We start from the raw sequence: 23004 nt of genomic DNA on the forward strand, positions 1-23004 counted from the left end.
ACTATGCCAAAGATCATGCAGTGGAATATATGGAATAAACAAAGTAAATAAATCAGAGAAATCCGTGCTATAGTTTATTACATTATAGGTAAGCATGAGTGAGATAAAAGTTCTTCTGTAATGCAAAGCCTGAAGACCAAGCAATTTCTGACTGCTTGTATGTGATGGGAGGCCGTCTGGCCAGTGAAGCATACGTAAAGCAATTTTGAAAAAATTTTCGGAACTTTCTCAATTTTATAGGAGTTAGATTCATGGAAAGGATTCCATATTATTGAGCAATATTCAATACCACTTCTGACCAAAGATATATAAAGTGCCTTAAATGTCACATGGTCCTTAAAGTCACTGGTGTTACGTTTACTGAACCCAACGATTGCAACAAATTTTGAAACAACGAAATCAATGCGACTAGAAAAAGAGGGTTTGGAGTCAAAAATTACACCCAAGTCTTTACTCTCTTGACAACGATTAAGAGATTTAGAATTTAGTTTGTAGATAAAGTATGTGGCAGTTTTCTTTATGGAATAAGACACAACACAGCATTTGTTTGAATTTAAGTTATTGTCTGCGCACCATCCGGCAAAAGAGTCCAGATCAGAACCGTTAGAAATAAAATAAATAAATAAATGTAAGGCGCGATAACCTCCGAAGAGATCTAAGGCCGAGCTTCTCTTCCAATTTGCGTCGTGCTCCTATTGATTTTCCCTACAAATTGGCCGGACAGGACCTACATGTTTTATGCCGACTCCGAACGGCATCTGCGAGGCAGATGAGTTTTCACTGACAGCTTTTCATGGCAGAACACTGCCGAGGGGCGACCCCGCTTTGAAAAATTTTCTTCTAATTGAAAAACCCTATTTGTAAAATTATTATGTTGCTTTGCCCGGGGTGTGAACCCAGGGCATTCGGTGTGGTAGGCGGAGCACGCTACCATCACACCACCGTGGCCGCTAATAGTTAGAAATAGTTTGACAAATAAAAAGTATTTTTTGATAAATATATAGTTTTAGTTTTATATTTCATTCATTAAAGGGGAGGAGTGATGGGGAAACATATTGAGTAAAAAGCGCTAAGTCAGGAGAAAAAATTTGTTTTGAGTGAGGAAATTGTGCCAAGTCATAAAATAGCTGCTGGGTTAGCATACATGATTTTTATTTATCTTTTTCAAAGCGTATACACTCAAAAGTATTGCAACTAAGGTATCCTCATTCATAGTTTTGAAAAAAAGGGTTATTTTAAAAATTATTCAGTTTTTTCCGTCTCCTGTAAAATTCGTAAAAAGTGACTTAGCACATTTTCACATTAAGCCAACGATATATATGTATTTCAAAAACATCGCTCATTTCTTGCTTAATCCGATATATCCCGTAGAAGCAGGAAATATGAATAGCTCATTCTAAATATCTGAAATAAAAAAAAAAGAATGCATATAAAATATTTTAAATTATAGATATAAATATTTACTTTAATCATAGTGTCGTAGTTCAACCGAGCAAACCAAGAGATATCAAAATGCAATTCGTCTTTAGTTCGAAGTAACATCATTTGAACCAACTTTTGAAATTCCTTAGATTCTTCATACCATAGACAATTATTTAGTGCAAGCGAGATCTCTTCACTCTGTAAAATATTCAAAAGACAAAAAAAGCGTGGTAATGAAGAAATTTGATAATTTTCTCAGAATCAACAAACACAAGTAAGGACCGATCGTCTTCGGCTGTGCCGAAGATTTCATACCTTTCATGAATGGAAACGGGCAATAAACGTGTCCTGTTCGTAATATCCGAATAATCGGCTATATAGGATATGTAATATATAGTGAACAGATGGACATAATTAAGCGACATTCTCGATAAAAATAATATAAACAAGTAAGAAAGTCTAAGATCGGGTGAAACTCAAAGTATAAGTTTGGACCCCCGTTAGAGGATATTGATGACAATTTGTGATCGGTCACACTTATTGGTTGGGGCGAAGCACTGCTACAACAACAACAACAACAACAATATCGGGCGAAACCGAACAGTACATATCCAGCTGTGTACGCGAAACGCTGTTATCCTGTGTACAATTGCAGCTGAGTATAAAAAGTAAATATATTCGAAGATTTTTGCTCGTGTTATGGCACTAAAATTATTTTCGAAAGAGTAACAGAAAAAGGGGCGGGTTAGGTCCGTTTTCAAAATTTATTTAAGGGTAATGTTTCTGCCAAATTTCAATGTAATATCTTTAAGTTTTTGATTTACGGCTTGTTAAACTTCCAAATTTTCTTCACCTAAATGTGGGTGGTGCGACGCCCATATTCCAAAATTTTCTGGAAATAATTTTTTCCTTCATAAAAACAATCCACCAAATTTCATTATGTTAGTGGCATTCGTTTGTGAATAGTCTAATTTTTTCTATTTTTCTAAATTTTCGATATCGAAAAAATTGCGGTTATCGTCCGATTTCGCTTATTTTTAACACCAATCTATCTGGTAAGCACGTATAACGAATCCCAATATTTGCTCAAGTTATCTTGTTATCCTACAGACAGACTGACGGACGGACATGGCTTAGCAAATTTATTTTTTTTCCGTTACTGATGACTTTGATATATGGAAGTCTATATCTACCACGTTTCCTTTATAGCTGTACACCCAACGGTTTTCAAATCAAAGTTATAATACCCTGTGTACAAATACAGCTGGGTAAAAAAATAGATCGGTACTTTGTGTGTAGATACAAAATTTCTTTTTTCTTGTGGTCTGCGTAAGAAAGCTATGACCATAAATCACTTATCTGAACAATGTATCACGTACACGTAAGTATTTGGTGAAATTTTAAGCTTCTAGCTGTTAAAATGGGTACGAAATTACGAAAAGATTCTTTTCAGAACATATAGTTGCATTGGATATCTATCAAAAGCTTTTGATAGGTCATCTTATCTTATCTATCTATATCTATCTTCTATAAATCTTATAAAATAGAGGCGCTAATTGCTATGTACGCACATAACTTCACACAGAATGCTCCGATTTTAAAACGGTTATTTGCATTTGAAAGCTTAGCTACGTGAGATGGTACAGTTTATATAATTTGAAGGTATATATTATAGGGGCGTGGCAAATTGCCAAAATGTAGTAAAAAATCATAAAATTTTTGTTTACACAGCCATAACTCATAAACGGATGGTTGGATTTAAAAATTCTAATTTTCAATAAAACTTTGAAATATTTACCTTCGTTCTGCATCAAAAAAAAAACTTGATTCCTGTCTTATATCGCCAAATTGTTTAAACAAAAAGAACATTTTTACAAAAAAATGCAATATGTGTGGTTGTTCGCTATCAACTGTGCGCGAAAATTGGTTTGAGTTAAGCTTCCATTACTGATACTTAGCATAGACTTGACTTGACTTGGCGTAAACTTGGCAACTTAGCCACGATTATACTCCACTTGGCGCATACAACCTGGCATCATAATCAGCGTTGAAATTTATTTTTAAATAAATGTCAATTTGTATGACCAAATGTCAAAATGAAATGGAAACAAAAAAATGTCATCTCAAAATGTAAACGTCACTTAGAACTTACATAGAAAATCAAAATTCAACAGACTTCTAAGTCAAGTTAAGTTTTGAGTAATCAGTAACATGCAATGTTAATTTAACAGAACTGTAAGTGACAGTTCGCAAGCCAAGTCAAGTCTATGCTAAGTATCAGTAATGGAGCCTTTAATGCGGCAGTTACCCACCGACGTGTGCCGTACGTAAGGACGTTTGTCGTACGAAGCACGTTTGACCGAACTCTCAAGCCCGTAGGAATCAATGTGTGCGTCTGCGTACATGTACATAAGATATTTGTGTGTGTATTGTTTACAGATAAGCACTGTTGCCATTGACCATTTTGCATGCATGCTTATGGAAACATCAACTTTTTCCAATTTAATTTTTGATGTTGTAAAAGGCTGGAATTAATATTAAATAAATATAAATAGATTACATATTTATAATCTGCACCTTTACATAATTATTTCGAATTATTTTCACAATTTGTTAAACTTTAATTAGGTGTTTTTGCATAAAACTGCACACGGTCAAAAATTAACGCACAAAAGTTTACAAGGCAACTCTGTCTAGTGAGAGAGCGATCAGCTGACACGTTCATACGGAAAAAATCAAAATTGTTTTGATTTCTACGTTCCGGGCTACGTACGTACGGGCGTTGCACGTTGGTGAGTTTTCGTTTACATTGCACACTCATAAGATAGGTCGTGTCCATGTCGTGCCGCATAATGTGGCAGTTACCCACCGACGTGTGCCGTACGTAAGGACGTTTGTCGTACGAAGCACGTTTGACCGAACTCTCAAGCCCGTAGGAATCAATGTGTGCGTCTGTGTACATGTACATAACATATTTGTGTGTGTATTGTTTACAGATAAGCACTGTTGCCATTGACCATTTTGCATGCATGCTTATGGAAACATCAACTTTTTCCAATTTAATTTTTGATATTGTAAAAGGCCGGAATACATATTAAATAAGTATAAATAGATAAAATATTTATAATCAGCACTTTTACATAATTATTTCGAATTATTTTCACAATTTTTCAAACTTTAATTAGGCGTTTTTGCATAAAATTGCAAACGGTCAAAAATTAGCGTACAAAAGTTTACTAGGCAACTCTGTCTAGTGAGAGAGCGATCAGCTGACACGTTCTTACGGAAAAAATCAAAATTGTTTTGATTTCTACGTTCCGTGCTACGTACGTACGGGCGTTCCACGTCGGTGAGTTTTCGTTTACATTGCACACTCATAAGATAGGTTGTGTCAGCTGACACGTTTTTGGTACGTACGTTCGTGAGTAACCACGGCTTAAGACTTGATGCGTCACATAGTTGCATACAGAGCATTCGTTGCGTTCTTTAACTTCGTGAGTACATTTATATGTATGGATATATGTATGTATTTTCATGTCATATCAGCTTGACATATGTACATATATATATACATATATATGCCAAGTGAATGCAACATAAATGGTTAAGAATGCATACATCTCTTGAAAAATATTCTTTCGTTAGAAACGTTGAAAATTTCCTTAAAACTCTCAAACAAAAGTTTTATTTTTTTGATTGTTTTGGCTGTATATGCAAATATTTGTGCACTAATACTAGGTACAAACACACGCCAAATTGGCAATTTGTACCATTTGGGCAATTTATTACGCAATTTATCAATAAGAAATTGCCAATTTGAAAAAAATTGCGTAATAAATTGTTTCAAACTGTAAATACAACCTTGTAAAGTGTGTTTATTATTGAGTATATTTAAAAGTCACTTGCGCATGGCTCAACTATATGGTTGGCTCATCTCATCAGCTGATATTATTTTTTTCATTTCACTGGAGTAGGAATTGTCAAAAGAGGATGGCAAACTCAAAATGAAACCAAAACATTGAACACATTATCTTACAACACACACAAATTTAAAAGTTTTATGTTTTCATTCCATTCCATTCACCTAATTCCCACACGCACATTTTGACATTCTGAACACAGGTATGTTGTTGCTGTAGATATGAGCCAACCGGCCATCAAATTACTATTGTGTAAGCTAAATTGAGTTGTATGAACACCACTCAATTTGAATTAATATTGCCTCAATTAATTTTTCTGTTTGAACATAGTATAAGGCAATTTGATTCTTCGATATATTTTTTATGCTAAGATAATCTTGGGATGTGTTTGTACAATATGGCTATCAAATGGAAGCTGTTATGAGTACTTTGTCACGGGGAATTTTTCGTACCCCTGGGTCACTAGGGTCTCGAGATATAGCCCAAAACGTGGACCGTGTACCCCTAAAGAGAGTTTATACAATATGGATATCAAATGAAAGCTTTTGTAAACGGTAGTTTTCATACCTATTGGTGGCTAAGACCTCGAGATATAGGCCAACACGTGGACCCGGGTACCCCTAGAATGTGTTTATACAAATGAAAGCTTTTGATGGGTGATTTAGTACAGGTTAAGTTTCATACCTATTTGTGACTAGGGTCTCGAGATATATGTCAAAACGTGGATCAGGGTAACACTAGGATGTGTTTTTACATTATGAGCATCAAATTGAAGCTGTTGATGAGTGCTTTAATACAGGGTCGGTTTCATACCTATTGGTGACTATGGTCTCGAGATATAGGCCAAAACGTGGACCCGGATACCACTAAAATGTGTGTGTAATATGGATATCAAATGAAAGTTGTTGCTGAGATCTTTAAAGTAATTTTCATTGTGATATTCCATTTAGCCGCATCAACCTGGCAATACTGATAAATATGCATGCGAAGCCGAAATAAAGACATGAATTAATAATACCCACGTACCTATTTACATACGTACTATTCGATTTGCGATCCTTTTTTCCGGGAAGTAGACCAGAGACGGAATGGGACTGGGATTAGGACTAGAACTGGGACTGAGACTCGGAGTGGGACTGGGACTGACACAAAATAGATACCACCCTCTGGGACTGGCAATAAGGGATGAAGAAGAATGAGAACAACTTGAGGGAAGAGAAAAGAGGGAAGGAGATTGAGAAAGAGATAGAGTGAGAGGAAGATAGAGATAGATGAAGCGAAAAAGGCGGAGGGAAGAATGAATAAAAGGATTAAGAAAAATTGAAGAGGGGGAGGGTAGATTTAAACGGAAAAGCTTATTAAAATGTATGCAGATAGACCAAATTTAGGGCAGAACATTTTCTGCCGGGTCTGCTAGTATATATGTAAAAACAAGTGCACATTTTTGGTGTTACTTTATAACTTGAGACCGGCTTCACCAAATTCAACCACAAATTCCACGGTAAATTTGGGCTATCATGTAGATGGTTTCTGTAAAGTTTGATTGAATTTGGTCGAGCGGTTCATGAGATATATCACACCAAGCTACGTTTCATACCAATAGATGGTGCTTATTTCCATTTTGCATTATTCAATGGAACTGACGTTTCTCGAATTATAATTTGACGTTCGGAATTTCTCAAGTGAAAACCAAACGAAAAAAAGAAGCCATTTGTTTTGTTTTGTTTTTTTTTTTTCATAAAAACTGTGAAAAAAAGAAATAAATGACTGGATTCAAGTAAATTCGGTATATGCTGTGCTTCAATTCGGTGAGTAATGTCCCATTAAATTTATTAAGTGTGATTTTATTGTGTCAAAGAAACCACATTGTAATAGAATTACGTTGCTTTTCTGCAGAAACAACCATGAATACAGGTGACATAATCTTTGAAATTGCTGACCGACTGCATTCTGATGAAGATGTCATATATGTCGCATCGGAAAATTCATTTTTGGCTGGGATTTTGGCAACAAGAGTTCAAGAATATCGAGTTCATCGCATTTTTGACGACGAAGCGCTGATGCATTATTTCGATCAATATTTTAGATTTTTCGAAATCAAAACCCGACGTTCCGCAGATTTCAACTGGTTCATTTCAAATGCTCGCTTCCTTACTGAAAATTTACAATATCTCTTCATTACACAACTGTTCCAACAAACAACGGTTCGGTGCAACGTGTTCAATCTTCTTTCACGACGACAAATCACTTATTGGAAAAACGAATATACAGAATCGTTGACTGTTGCCATTCAACATGCAAATTTACGACTACCAAATCTGATAGCCATAAGATTTACATATACAATTTTTCTTCGAAATACGGATCAAGTCAACATTAGAAACATTCGCCCACCTGCTTTCGAATCAATATCGCTACAAATATTTGGTAACCTAACTCATGGATCCCTCGAGTTCAACGAATATACTCACCTCCGTCCCGAAAATTGTTGTTCCTACACACTTACTAACTTTTTTACTCTGATGCCTTAAGAATGAAAAAATAAAGTAATGAAGAAATGTACTTTTGATGTGTTGTACTGATTCATCTGCATCTGATCGAGTTTTCTTAGACAAGAGTATGAACAATGAACATGGCTGCCATTTTGGCAAAAGGGATTTTTCAGATACAATGGAAAGAGATACACCACAACACAACATATCTGTCACATCGTACTTTCGGTGTATATTGACATTAGGCCTTTTTGTTATAAACTATGGAGAATCAACACGTCTGTTCAATATTTATGTAGCTTTCGATTCATAATTGTGTATTTCTTCATTTTCAATTGCATTCATACCAATATTTATAATACATTGGGAATTCCTTCTGTAAGTATGTCGTATCGTTGAACAAAAATATAGTAGAAAATTGTGGCAATGGTGTATCATGTTTTTCTCTTCAAATTTATTTTTTCAAATATTCTTCCTTCGTTCATTTTACAGAATACATTTGGTGATTTCAACTCTATCTAATCGAGCGCACGTGTTTTATTGTGTTTTTTCATAAAAATTTTTGCACGGTTTGTATTTTCGTTTTGTCTTTTGGACATATAGGTGTGGGTGTATTTCGACCGCGGATTTTTTGTTTGCACATGTGCTTTCCTTAAATTAAATTTCTTGCGTTGAACGTGGAGTTTTAGTGAATTTTTCCTTCCTCTTGAAGAAAATGCCTCGATCCAGGCGTCAAAATATCGATCGACGTACGCGTAGTGCTAACAGAATGTTACTTCAAAGAAGAGCGCAAAGTATTGATGACCTGTCACAACAAAATGAAATACGACGTGAACGATATGCACGAAATAGATCTGCAGAACCACAGCGGCAAAGAAATCCATTACGACCAGGACAAATACGGTGTCGCGTTCTAGAAAATATGTATGGTGCTGCTTTTAATTACGATCCACAAATTGATTACAGTATGCATGGATATATTGGATTAATAAGTGCGATATGTCCACAGTGTGAAGCAGCTAAGTTTCTGGGTGAAACGGCTGGCATGTGTTGTGCTAATGGCAAAGTGAAATTGCCGGCATTTGAAAATCCACCTGATCCATTGCACTCATTGATTTTTGGAGGATCACCAATGTCCAAGCATTTTATGAATCATATACAAGAATACAATTCATCATTTCAAATGACTTCTTTTGGCGCTACAAATATTATAAGAGACAATTTTATGCCGACATTTAAGGTGATTATTTCATGTGGAATATCTAATAGTTCTGTAGATCTAAGTAACAGTTTCTACAATGTTTTTAAGGATTCTGATCCAACATCAAATTACATTGCATACGTATTACAGATTCAAGGTCAGATTTATCATCGAGCGGGTACATTGTTACCATTTCCTGACGCTAACCATAAATTTTTGCAAATATATTTTATCGGAGATGAAAATCGTGAGTTGGATGAGCGTTGCACAATTTGCTCACATACAAAAATAGCGCTTATTTGCGATCTCTAAAGATTTTTTCATCAGAACAATGAATTGGTGAAATTGTTCAAAACCGCTCTCGCTCGTATGCAATCTGATAATCACAAAATCATAATCAGAGCGGATAAAACGCCTATTGGTGATCATGCCAGAAGATTTAATGTACCGACGATTGATGAAGTGGCAATTGTAATTGTTGACGATCAGTTTCAATCTCGCGATATTGTACTTCATCGTGGAAATGAACAATTACAGCGTGTTTCGGGGCTTCATCGCAGTTACGACGCATTACAATATCCAATTCTACATTGGAAAGTTGATGATGGTTATCACATTAATATACCAATGATAGATCCAAGAACCGGTAAATAATATACTAATTATATTAATCAGATATTAAATAAAAACTGAAATTTAAAATCGAATGAATATATTTTTTACAGGTCGAGATGTTCACAAGAAAGTTAGTGCAACGAATTATATTCTTATCAATTGATGATTCGTGCAAAAGAACAAAATTACATACTGAGCTCTGGTAAAATTTTTCACCGATACATTGTAGACATGTATGCAAAAATTGAAACTGAACGGCTCAATTTCATCCGATTCAATCAAGCCAAATTGCGATCTGAAGAGTACATGCATTTGCAAGATGCAATAGCGAATGATGCAAATGTGAATGATTCCTGACGTCTGATGATATTACCAGCTTCTTATATTGTTAGTCCACGCCACTTGCACGAATATGCACAAGATGCTATGTCATATGTTCGAAAATACGGCCGACCAGATCTTTTCATCACTTTTACGTGTAATTTGATGTGGAACGATATAAAAATAATTTGCTCGACAGTCAGTCACCAACAGATCGACACAATGTTACAGCACGTGTATTCCGGCAAAAATTGCAGGCACTGATGGATTTAATTGTGAAATTAAGCGTTTTTGGAAAAGTACAATGTTGGATGAACTCGATTGAATGGCAAACAAGAGGTTTGCCACACGCACACATATTGATATGGCTGGTACGTAAAATAACACTGGACGAGATTAATAGCGTCATATCAGCCGAAATACCAGATCAAACCATCGATCCAGAATTATTTGAAGTGGTAACAAAAAACATGATTAGCTGTCCATGCGGTGAAATAAATATGAATTCAACATGTAAGATCGATGGGAAATGTTCAAAGCGGTATCCGAGAGCAATAATTTCCGATACCATAACAGGTAATGACGGATATCCATTCTATCGACGTCGATCATTTGAAAATAATGGTAAAACGGCGATAATAAGAGTGCGCAATCCAGACATCGAAGTTGACAGTCGTTGGGTCGTGCCATATTCACCGATACTGTAAAAAGTTTTTCAAGCTCACATAAATGTTGAGTACTGTAACTCAGTAAAGTCTATCAAATACATTTGTAAATATGTGAATAAAGGAAGTGATATGGCTGTTTTTAGAGTAGATGGTGAAAATAGAAATGATGAAATTACTCAAAATCAAATGGGGCCATACATAAGCAGTAATGAAGCAGTTTAGCGTATCTTTTCGTTTCCTTTGCACGAAAGACATCCTGTTGTTGTCCATTTGGCAGTTCATCTGGAGAAAGGTCAACGAGTTTATTTCACTACTGAGAATGTACAGCAGAGAGCAGCACAACCACCAGCAACTACTTTACCTGCTTTTTTTAAATTGTGTGAAATCGACACATTTGCCAGAAATTTGATGTATGGTGATATACCGCAATATTACACCTGGAATGCATCATCGAAAAAATTTCAACGGCGTAAAAAAGGAACACCAGTTGATGCTCGTCCAGGTATTTTCCAAACAGATGCCTTGAGCAGGATGTACATGGTACATCCCAAAAATGCTGAATGTTTCTATTTGCGAATGTTATTGATAAACGTTCGAGGACCAAAATTATTTCAGGATTTAAGAACAGTTCACGGTCATTTTTGTCAGACATATCGCGAAGCATGTCAGCTCTTGCATTTGTTAGAAGAGGACACTCATATGGACGCAACACTTCATGATGCATCGATTTCATCTCATCCACACCAAATACGAATGCTATTTTTAATTATAATATCAACATGCATGCCATCGAATCCAATTGAATTGTGGAATAAATATAAAGATTACATGACTGAAGATATTTTAATTCGGATGCGTCGTAGAGCAATGGATCCTGATTTGTTGATTACATTGGAAATGTACAATGAAGCTTTGATAATAATTGAAGATATGTGTCTTGCGATTGCCAATAAAGTATTGGGGCAGTTAGCTTTGATTTCACCAAATCGTCCAATGCTTGATTTATTTGATCGAGAGTTGCAGCGTGAACAACAATTCGATTGTGACGATTTACGTACATTTGTTCAATCCAACATCACCAAATTGAACAACCAACAAAAGGATATATATGACAAAATTATGCAAGCTGTTTCTAATAACACTGGTGGATTATATTTTTTGTATGCACCTGGCGGCACCGGAAAAACATTTGTTATTTCATTGATTTTAGCAACTATTCGATAGCAACAGAAAATTGCTTTGGCACTCGCTTCTTCTGGAATTGCTGCAACTTTATTGGATGGAGGACGAACAGCTCATTCAGCTTTAAAATTGCCATTAAATATACAGGTGGTTGAAACTGCAACCTGTAACATATCCAAAACTTCAGCGATGGCAAAAGTTTTGCAACAATCAGCTGTCATTCTATGGGATGAGTGTAAAGTGGCACACAAACAATCATTGGAAGCATTAAATTGGAAACCTTTTTGGTGCTGCTTTAATTTTATTTTCAGGTGACTTTCGACAAACATTGCCCGTTATTCCACGATCAACACCAGCAGATAAGATCAATGCATATTTGAAGTCTTCCCTACTGTGGCGATACGTGAAAAAATTAACATTACACATAAACATGCGTGTTCAGTTGCAAAATTATCAGTCTGCAGAGCAGCTCTCGAAGCAATTGTTAGAGACCGGAAATGGCAAAACTCCAATCGACAAAACAAATGGTTTGATTACATTGCCAAACAATTTTTGTACAATTATCCAATCAAACGAAGAACGAATTGAACGAGTGTTTCCAATTGGTTGAGAGAACGCGCAATACTGGCACCCAAAACTGTACATGTCAATGAAATCAATTATCACATTCTGAAAAAATTGCCAGGTGTGGTGACAACATAAAAGTCAGTGGATAGCGCAATGAATCAAGATGACGCAGTGAATTATCCAGTTGAATTTTTGAATTTGAAGGTCGGCTCATCAGTTATTTTATTACGGATTTTACGTGCACCAAAATTGTGTAATGGAACAAGACTGAATGTAAAAAAGTTGATGACGAATTTAATTGAAGCAACAATATTGACCGGCAAAGCGAAAGGTGAAATTGTGCTTATACATGTTATTTGAATTCAAGCGTTTGCAATTTCCAGTGCGCCTGCCATTTGCTATGTCAGTCAACAAGGTGCAAGTACAAATGCTTCGAGTATGCGGATTGAATTTGCAGGAACCGTGCTTCTCGCACGGACAGATATACGTGGCCTGTTCCAGAGTAGGCATTACAAATTGTTTGTTTATTCATATCCCAAATGGAAAAACTAAAAATGTAGTGTATCCAAATGTTTTGGATTAAGAATTGAAATAAAGATTTACAAAATTCTATGATATTTTATTCTTATTCCAATATTTCTATTGGTGTAGCGAAGCACCCCGGGATCCAGCTAGTATGCTATATAAACGAGCGAATAAACACTCTTGCCAATAAATGCTACAATGGACTAGGTAGGCAATTGAAAATTAAAGTCCTCTATCGGCATACGAAAATCATGGTCTACAAGTCACTTATCGTACCCGTCTTGCTAAATAGTGCAGAAGCATGGACCATGACAACATCAGATGAAGCAGCTCTGGAAGTGTTCGAGAGAAAAGGTCTTCGAAAAATTTATGGACCTCTACGCGATGGCGAAGGCGAGTACCGAATAAGATTTAATGATGAACTGTACGAGCTTTACGCAGGCATCAACATAGTCCAATGAATTAAAGGCAGCGGCTACGCTGGCTAGGCCATGTTATGTGAATGAAAGATGACGGTCCGGCTAAAAGTGTTTTTATCGGAATGCGCCTATTGAAGCAGAGGAAGAGGGCGGCCCCCACTCCGCCAGAAGGACGAGGTGAAAACGATTTAAGCTCCCTTGGTGTGACCAACTGGCGCCAGTTGGAAGAGCGAATAAGCGACTGAAGCGCCTTCTTTGACGGCCATAACCGTTTAAACGCCAATTAAGTAAGTAAGTAAAAGACCGCTCTCTATGATTTTTTCAGACAACAATATATGCCATATTCAGAAGCATTTGGTGAAATTTGACCGATAAATATGGGAAATAAAACCTTTTATCTGAAAAACCGGTTGTATAGGTGATATATGCTATAGTGGTACGATCCGATCGATTCCGACAAATGTCTAATCCGACACCAAAATATACCCGCTGACAAAATTTTATCAAGATATCTCAAAAATTGAGGAAATCTTTTGTTTTCAAGCAGACATAAGGACGGACGGACAGACGGACATGGCTAAATCAAAGCAGTTCGTCATCCTGATCAAGTCGGTATACTTATTGGTGGGTTTATCTCTTCTCCTTTAAGGGCTTACAATTTTGAAGTTCAAGGCACACTTAAAATATGATTTCATTTTCATGAAAGGTATAAAAATCGGCGGCCACCGTGGTGTGATGGTAGCGTGCTCCGCCTATCACGCCGTATGCCCTGGGTTCAACTCCCGGGCAAAGCAACATCAAAATTTTAGAAATAAGGTTTTTCAATTAGAAGAAAAATTTTCTAAGCGGGGTCGCCCCTCGGCAGTGTTTGGCAAGCGCTCCGGGTGTATTTCTGCCATGAAAAGCTCTCAGTGAAAACTCATCTGCCTTGCAGATGCCGTTCGGAGTCGGCATAAAACATGTAGGTCCTGTCCGGCCAATTTGTAGGAAAAATCAAAAAGGAGCACGACGCAAATTGGAAGAGAAGCTCGGCCTTAGATCTCTTCGGAGGTTATCGCGCCTTACATAAAAATTAAAATTATAATAAGAATTTTAGCCGCTATGCACTATGGCAGCTTCGAACACACACGCAACAGTTCTTGCGATAGTATTGGCATGTAGGCGAATTCACTACCGTCGAAATTTTAACCACCGATTTTTCACTTGCGAGACTGTGCTATTTATTCACTAACTCAGTTTGCACATCGCTGATATGAAGGCAATATTTGATCAAGGGCAAAGAAGTACCAAGTGCGCGGAAAAGTAGTAATCTATTGTAGCATTCATTCAATCACTCATTCATTTAGTGATTCATTCATTTGAACAAACACATATTTTCGTTTTGGTATTCTTGAAATGCATTGACTCTTACATACATATTCATTCATTTGTACATACATACAGTCTACGTCTAGTAACTTGAGGCTTATTCTATTTCAATTTACTCACTACAAACCTCTGCCTATACACATTTTATTCACACGACTCGTTTACGCTGAAACTGCATTTTCCATACGTATTTCCCACAACTAATGTTATTTACGCTGAGCTTGCGCTTCCCACCGAGCCGAATATATGTATCTACGCAGTCAAGATTTTGTACACTTAGTATGTAAGTATGTAATAATGTAAATATGTAATGTAGGTAGCTCATAAGAATTTATTAGAATATCTATATATATAAAAATGAATGTCCGTTTGTGTGAGGCTTATAGAATCAAAAATTATACATCAATATAGCTAAACCATTATACAAACTTTTTCATCCAGTCTTGAGAATGGTTTAGGAACAGGTCCGAGACCCTCCGGTAGGTGTCAGTAGCTGTAAATGCCAATTTCCTACATGGTACATATTTTCAATATTTGACAGTTTCAATACGAATTCGCAATGTTATTACCTCGTTTGTGAGTTTGAAAATTCTTATTGGAAAGAAAATTAATTCATTTCATATCTAATCAGAAATTTAAAACAAATATTTTCATGAAATTCCATTCTTTTTCAGTATATATTGCACATTTTTTACATTTCGATTTTAAGTGCACACTTTTTACGAACACTAAAGCTATTTTGAGTTTAGTTATCATTTTAAAAATGGCAATCGATAACGAAAACTCTCAAGAGAGGGAAAATCGTTCACATGTCAATACTTTTTGAATACCAATGTATTCAGACATATATTTTAAGGACCGAAATTGAAAAAAATGCCGCCGAGACGACAAAACATCGGTCGGAATAAAGGAAAACATCAACAGAATACAGTTGCGAGAAATAATGAAAGTCAGGAACAACATGAACAGCGTAATGAAATGAACAAATTACCAACAGCACAGTCACGTGCTAATGAAAACGAAGAACAACATACGGTACGAATTGAAGCTTGACGATTAAGAATGAGAGCTTTGCGAACAACAAATAATCCAGAAGTACGAAATATGAATGAAAGAATACTACGACAAATAAATCGTGTCCGTCATTTCCGGACTTTCAATCGATAGGCTTTCGAATACAATGCAGATCTCGATCTCGAATCACATCCACCCATCAGTATTGGAACCACGAACAAAGTCTGTACGCATTGGAATGTATTCAAGTTTCCAAATGAATCGCCTGGAATGTGTTTTTATAGCGGGAAGGTTAAATTTCTAGAATTACTTCTACCAACAGAACCAGTATTCACATTGCTTTCCGGTGAAACACAAGAATCAAAATATTTTTTGACCAATATTCGCAAATACAATACGTGTTTTCAAATGACATCATTCGGTGCTACCAATATAATCACAGACAATTACATGCCAACATTTAAAATCCACGGTCAAATTTATCATCGTGCTGGCTCTCTATTGCCATCAACAGATGCAGATCATAAGCTTCTTCAAATTTACTTCATGGGAAATTCGAATGATGAAGCAAATCAGCGCAGTGCAATCAGCACGGTAACAAAATGAAACATCATTTAATCGTTACAAGGAATGTTTCATCAGCACAATGAATTGATCCGATTGTTCACAACTGCACTTGATCATATGCCTTGGGATGGTCTTAAAATTGTTATTAGAGCTGACAAAAGACCAATTGGGAGCACGAAAGACTATACAATGCACCAAAAATTGAAGAAGTTGCAATTGTTATTGTTGGAGAAGAATTTGAGTCCCGGGACATTATTTTGCATCGGAGAAATGATATCGTTCAACGAGTATCAGAAACAGATCGATCATACGATGCGTTGCAGTATCCCGTAATATTTTGTCATAGAGAAAATGGTTATCACTTTAACATTAAACCCAGAGATCCAATTACACGTAAATCAAATTTGTACATCCGGTTAAAAATGTATTCAATTTTAAAAACAGCGCTGTAATCCAGCATGGGATGAAATCAAACGGCTTTTATTGCCTGGACAATCATCGTCGGATGGTCATGATATTGCTGCCCGGGTGTTCAAACAAAAATTGAGATCTCTCATGGATTTTATTACTAAATATCATATTTATGGAGCAGTTCGTTGTTGGATGTACTCGATAGAATGGCAGAAACGAGGATTACACATATTTTGGTTTGGTTAATCGTAAACTGACTCCTGATATAATTGACCAGGTTATTTCAGCAGAAATTCCTAATTCAAAAAGCGATCCAGGACTATTTGAAGTCGTTACCAAAAATACGATTCATGGTCCATGTGGAGTTTTTAATCCCAATTCACCATGTATGGTTGATGGAAAATGTTCGAAACGTTATCCGAGAGATCTGATTCAAGAAACTATAACCGGTAATGATGGATATCAACAATATTGCCGTCGGCCAACTGAAGATAATTGTACATCTATTAAAATGACAGTGAGGAACAACGAACTTGAAGTCGATAATCGTTGCGTTGCGTCATACTCTCCAATACTTTCGGAAACATATAAATCACACATCAATGTAGAGTACTGCAATTCGGTCCAACCAATCAAATACATATGTCACCAAAGGAAGCGATACGGCTGCAGAAAAAGAAAATTGAAACATGGATGAAACAAATCTATATGAAATGGGACGATATATTAGCAGCAATGAAGCAGTATGCCGTATTTTGTCATTTTCGATACATGAAAGACATCCAACCGTATTTCATATGCCAGTGCATCTGGAAAATGGACAACGTGTTTATTTTACAGCAAATAATGCCCAGTAACTGCATTTTTTAAGTTATGTCAAGAGGATCTGTTCGCAAAAACTTTGCTTTATTCTGAAGTACTAACATATTTCACGTGGAATGCTTCAGCCAAAAAAGTCCAACGCCGCAAACAACGTAAACCAGTTGAAACACATGCAAATGTATTTTCAGCCAATGCACTAGGACGAATTTATTCTGTTCATCCGAATAATGCAGAGTACTTTTATTTGCGGTTGCTATTGGTTAACGTTCGTAGACCAACATCATTTCAAGAGTTGAAGACAATTGATGACCAACTGTGTGAAACATATTGAGAGGCCTGTCAAAAATTGAAATTACTTGAAAATGATGCACATTGGGAAGCGTGCCTCACCGATGCATCAACAACTTCTTCACCACATCAGATACGTACATTGTTCGCAATCATATTAACTGCATGTTTCCCCTCAAACCCAAAGATCTAGGGGAAAGACATAAAGACTTCACATGAGTGACGACATATTACATCGATTACGTGTAACAAGTAGAGACAACGAAATGCAGTTTACTCCTGAAATCTACAATGAGGCGTTAATTTTTCTTGAGCACCAATGTTTGACAATCGTAAATAAAGCCTTAACACAATTAGGAATTGGTAGCACCAAATCGTTCAGCTTATTGATATTTTTGATTTTAATTTGCGACGAGTGAATGAATTGAATACGTTTGTGCAATCGAATGAACCGAAATTGCTCACCCAACAAAAGGTAACATACGATACAATAAATACAGCAGTTGAGAACGGACGCGGTGGGTTATATTTCTTGGATGCACCTGGTGGTACAGACAAACCATTCCTCATATCATTATTATTGACCAAACTATGATGGCAAAACCATATCGCTTTGGCAGACGCATCATCTGGAATTGCAGCAACTTTATTACACGGTGGTAGAACGACACATTCCCCATTTAAATTACCATTGAATCTGCAATACACTGAAATACCAACATGCAATATTACCAAAAATTATGGAATGAGTAAAGTACTCAGCACGTGCAAGCCCATTGTATGGCATGAGTGCCCTATGGCACATAAGAAATCATTGGAAGCGCTCAATCGAACATTGCAAGATCGTCGTAGTAATCAACAGTTATTTGGTGGGGCACTCATTTTATTATCAGGTGATTTCCAAACTTTGCCCGTTATTCCAAGTTCGACATGTCTAAAAGCATCAAGTCTATGCTATTGAAAAAGCAGTCTGCTAAACATCTCAAGCAGGACTACATCCAACTTTACTTTTTTCAACTCAAGTATTATCAGCAGACTGCTATTTTGAAGCAGACTGTTAAATTCTTGAAAGGATCCTGCCAGATCTGCTTAATAACAAGCGGACTGCTATTTAAGGAGCAGTTCACTAAAATAATAAGCAGAACTAATATTTTTTACTCGTTGCGATTGGAAAATTTACGCAATCCTTGGTAAAATCCTTGCTCCCGAAACATAGAAAATTTCTTAGTCATAAAAGAGGCGGTGCCATGTTCATTTTTTAAAATTTGAAGTTTTTCCTAATTATTGTTATAAATCCATTTGGGAAATAAAATACCATTGATATAAAGCTCTTTTTTGCAAAGATATGGCTTATTTTATTCGTCCACGACCCTTATAAAAATCTTTTATATAAAAGTGGTCCTTAACCGATTTCGCTAATTTTTCTTCAAAGCATTTCTTATAGTAAAGGCAACCTCTCTGCCGAATTTTGTTACGATAGGTTTAACGATTTTTGATTTATGATTAATAATAATTGTAATATTGATTTTATCACAAGTGGGTGGTACAACGCCCATTTAAATTTTTTTTTTCAAAGTTTTATCGAGAGTCTCCTTATCAGTCCACGTATCAAATTTCAACATTCTTGGTGTATTATTTACTAAATAAGCAGGTTTTTTGTGTTTTCCAAAATGTTATATATATAAAAAGTGGGCGTGGTTATCATCCGATTTCGCTAATTTCCAATACCAATCTATTCTAGGTACAGATTAGCTCGTGTACCAAATTTGGGGAAGATATCTCAATATTTACTCAAGTTATCGTGTTAACGGGCGGAAGGACGGACGGACATGGCTCAATCGAATTTTTTTTCGATACTAATGATTTTGATATATGGAAGTCTATATCTATCTCGATTCCTTTGTACCAATCAAAGTTAATATACTCTGTGTGCAAAGCAGGTTGAGTATAAAAAAATAATCTTACATAGCTATGTAAGCCTTTAGAATAGAAAAATCGATAGGAAAAGTAACTACACTTTAATCCCCTTTACAGTAGGAAATATCGAAAGAAAAATGAACTACACAGTAATTCCCTATAATGCAGAATATATAAATATGAATTCATAAAAATATGCTTAAACTACTATAAAATAAAATAGTGAAATAATTTGAAAACTAATTACAATAGCACACTCTTAAATAAATAAAAGCATTCCACTTTACTCATAATCTCCATTACGTACTCACAAATATTTACAAAAAAAAAGCAAATGTAAAAAAAATCACAAAAAACAAAAGGGAAAAACAAATGTGAACTATTCTTTGATATCAAGTTAAAATTATGTCATAAAATACAGGCCCATATCAAAAAAAAAAAAAAAAAAAAAAAAAAAAAAAAAAAAATTAAAAAAAAAAAAAACATCAAACAAAGTAAGCACATGCGGATTAAAAAGTTAATAGTATCGCTTGAGTAGCCATAAATAATTCGTGCACAAATTATGTATGACTACTCTTTCAAAGGCGGATGGTGTAGCATTCATTCATTCAGTCATTCATTCATTTGAACAAACACATATTTTCGTTTTGGTATGTCTTGATATGCATTGACTCTTACATACATATTCATTCGTTTTTACATACATATAGTCTATGTCTCGTAACTTTAAGCTTCTTCTTTTTCAAATTACTCACTAAAAATCTTTTCCTACACACAATTTATTCCCATGACTCGTTTACGCTAAAACTGCATTTTCCATACTCTATTCCGTTTTTGCCCACTATGTATTTCCCACAACTAATGTTATTTACGCTGAGCTTACGCTTCCCACCGAGCCGAATATATGTAGCTATCTACGCAGTTCACATTTTGTATACTCAATATGTAAGTATGTAATGTAGGTAGCTCATAAAAATTAATTAGAATAATTTTGTATAAATACTAAGGTAACTTCGCAAATAAAGACAATTATCGTTTGGACATCAAATGAGAAACCAAGTTTTACTTTTATTATTATTATACTATGTGAAGTTAAGTAATCTATGGTCACAGGTAGTAACATCCTAACACCTACACTTTCATATAGGACTATGGTGGTTATTCCTTACGATCGACCGCAATGTACTAAATTTTGCATGCTTTTCTGAGCACTTGATACTGTTTTAGAGATCTTTGGAGATGTACCTTTAGCGTTAGCGAAACTTGGAATTTGGTGGCTGGTCTAACTGCTTCTTTACACTTACAGTGTCGCTGAATTGTTGACCATTATAACAATAAATGCCGCACATGCAAGTGGAGCCTATTAAAAACATTACCATAGAAGCGAAAGTCAGCTTGTCAGTTTCCTATATAATGGATGAAGATTGCAGGTGAATTTTTTTTACATTTTGAGATATTTACAGCAAAAAAAAAAGAAAAACAAGTGGAAAAATTTTTCAAATTTCATCAATTTAATTATCTCTTTTTTATTTTCCACATTTAAAAATATTTTTAAGTGAAATTATACAAATCTTAATTAAAAATGTTTTCGAAAAACTTCCAAAATTCGAGAAAATTTGACAGAAGTTTCAAACTTTTTATTTGAAGGTCTCAAATTTTTTTTAGGTGCGCAGTATTATAGCCCAGTCAATTTTAGTATTATAAAGTACAAGTTAAAAGTCTTTCGAACTTTTTTCCGAAATGTGTCTTAGATTTTCTTCCAAAAAAATGTATATTTCCATATTTTGTATGGAAAAAAATTGTCGTAAATCAATGCGCAGGACTACAAAATTGCATATTTAAATTCACAGAGGTTAAGTTAGATTGAACTAGCCAGTCAATAAAAACCTCGCATAGACTGATGTGTCCATAGCATTACCAGAAAATATTTAATGACCAAACGGAAGAGCCCATCTCCGTCCCTCTGCCAAGAGCAGAACACGAACACAGATCGCGCTCAACTATTTCTTCCTGCAGCTCGCATTTCCCACACCTGCTGTTACTGACGAGGTCTAACCAATAAGCATGTGATGCCATAGGGCAGTGCCCAGTTAGTATGCCCATCGTGCGTCTTAATTATTCTGCCTTCAGAAATATGAGACATTTTGTGAGTCTGATATCGAAGGCTTTGCACATGATCTTGGAAACTTTGCAGCCTCGTGCGTTTATCCACACCTTTCCTGCTTGATGGATCATATGCAACTCCTGTCTTCCTTTGGTTTCTCCCAAACGGATTGGGACGTCTGTCTTCGATTCAATGAGTGTTGCCAACTCATTAAATTCGCAGAACTCCAAATAAAAGGTTTAAGATTTTCGTAAAATTTTCGAAAATTTTAGAAAACGATTTTGAGATTGTTCTATGTAGTATTAGTTAAAAATTTATAGAAGTTTTTTCTTAAAATATCAAAATTAAAAAATTTATTAACGAAATTTGATAAAAATTTTCACTGATATTTTTAAGAACATAAATTTTTTTTTTTCTATTTCTTATTTATTATTATATATTATAAACAAAAATTTTTCCCGTACAAGAAATATTATATTATATTTTTGTTATATATTTATTCTTACAAAAAAGAACTTTTTTCAATTTAAGAAAATAAAATTATTTAAATAAAAATTAAAGAAATTATCAATAACAAAAACAATTATATAAAGCAATATGAGTATTTCTCGCTAATTAAATACAGATAAAGAAATTACCTTAATAACAAATTTCTTTCAACTCACCAACGATTCATTGATGTTGAACAAAGTCATGCCAGACTCCACCATGATCATCAAGAAATGCGATAAATTTACGTGCATGTACATTTCCTGAGTATCCTTAAAAAACCTGGATTTAAACGTAAGTGTATATATATGAGAGTTAACTATCAACAGAAAAAATATATTTTTTTTTTAATAAACGGCTTTTATTATATTAACACCAAATAAATCTCATGCATAAATTGTATATTTATGTATATACATACTCGTAAGTATTTTGATAATGACGAATGCAATAACACATGTATTCCACACGTGACTCTTTTGGCACCAAATCCGAGGTAGAGAGCGAAATCATTAAGCAAAGTACCTTGATGAGGCCAGTACAATAAATGCATTGCGTTACAAATAATAAATCGAAGCAAAAAGAACCTAAGAGGGAAATTAGATTGATTAAATACTAATTATCTCGTTGTAAATTAAAGCACACCGACAACAAGATTGTCACAAAATGATAACAGAGGGCCAATTCACGTT

At 35.3% G+C, this 23004-nt stretch overlaps 1 protein-coding gene across 1 annotated transcript in view; it reads right to left on the minus strand.

Moving 5' to 3' along the window:
* Window positions 1-1350: 1350 nt before the first annotated feature.
* The window catches only part of LOC137248781 (odorant receptor 63a-like), a 35698-nt gene continuing 14044 nt past the window's right edge, over window positions 1351-23004 (minus strand). Inside the window, exons 4-7 of the mRNA XM_067779684.1 lie at window positions 22734-22899; window positions 22489-22594; window positions 1465-1620; window positions 1351-1404 (exon numbers count right to left, since the gene is read on the minus strand). Coding sequence (XP_067635785.1) covers window positions 1351-1404; window positions 1465-1620; window positions 22489-22594; window positions 22734-22899 — 482 coding nt within the window. The remainder of the gene's footprint in view (window positions 1405-1464; window positions 1621-22488; window positions 22595-22733; window positions 22900-23004) is intronic.

Source organism: Eurosta solidaginis, chromosome 4 (genome assembly GCF_040869045.1).
Source record: "Eurosta solidaginis isolate ZX-2024a chromosome 4, ASM4086904v1, whole genome shotgun sequence".
Lineage (NCBI taxonomy): Eukaryota > Metazoa > Arthropoda > Insecta > Diptera > Tephritidae > Eurosta > Eurosta solidaginis.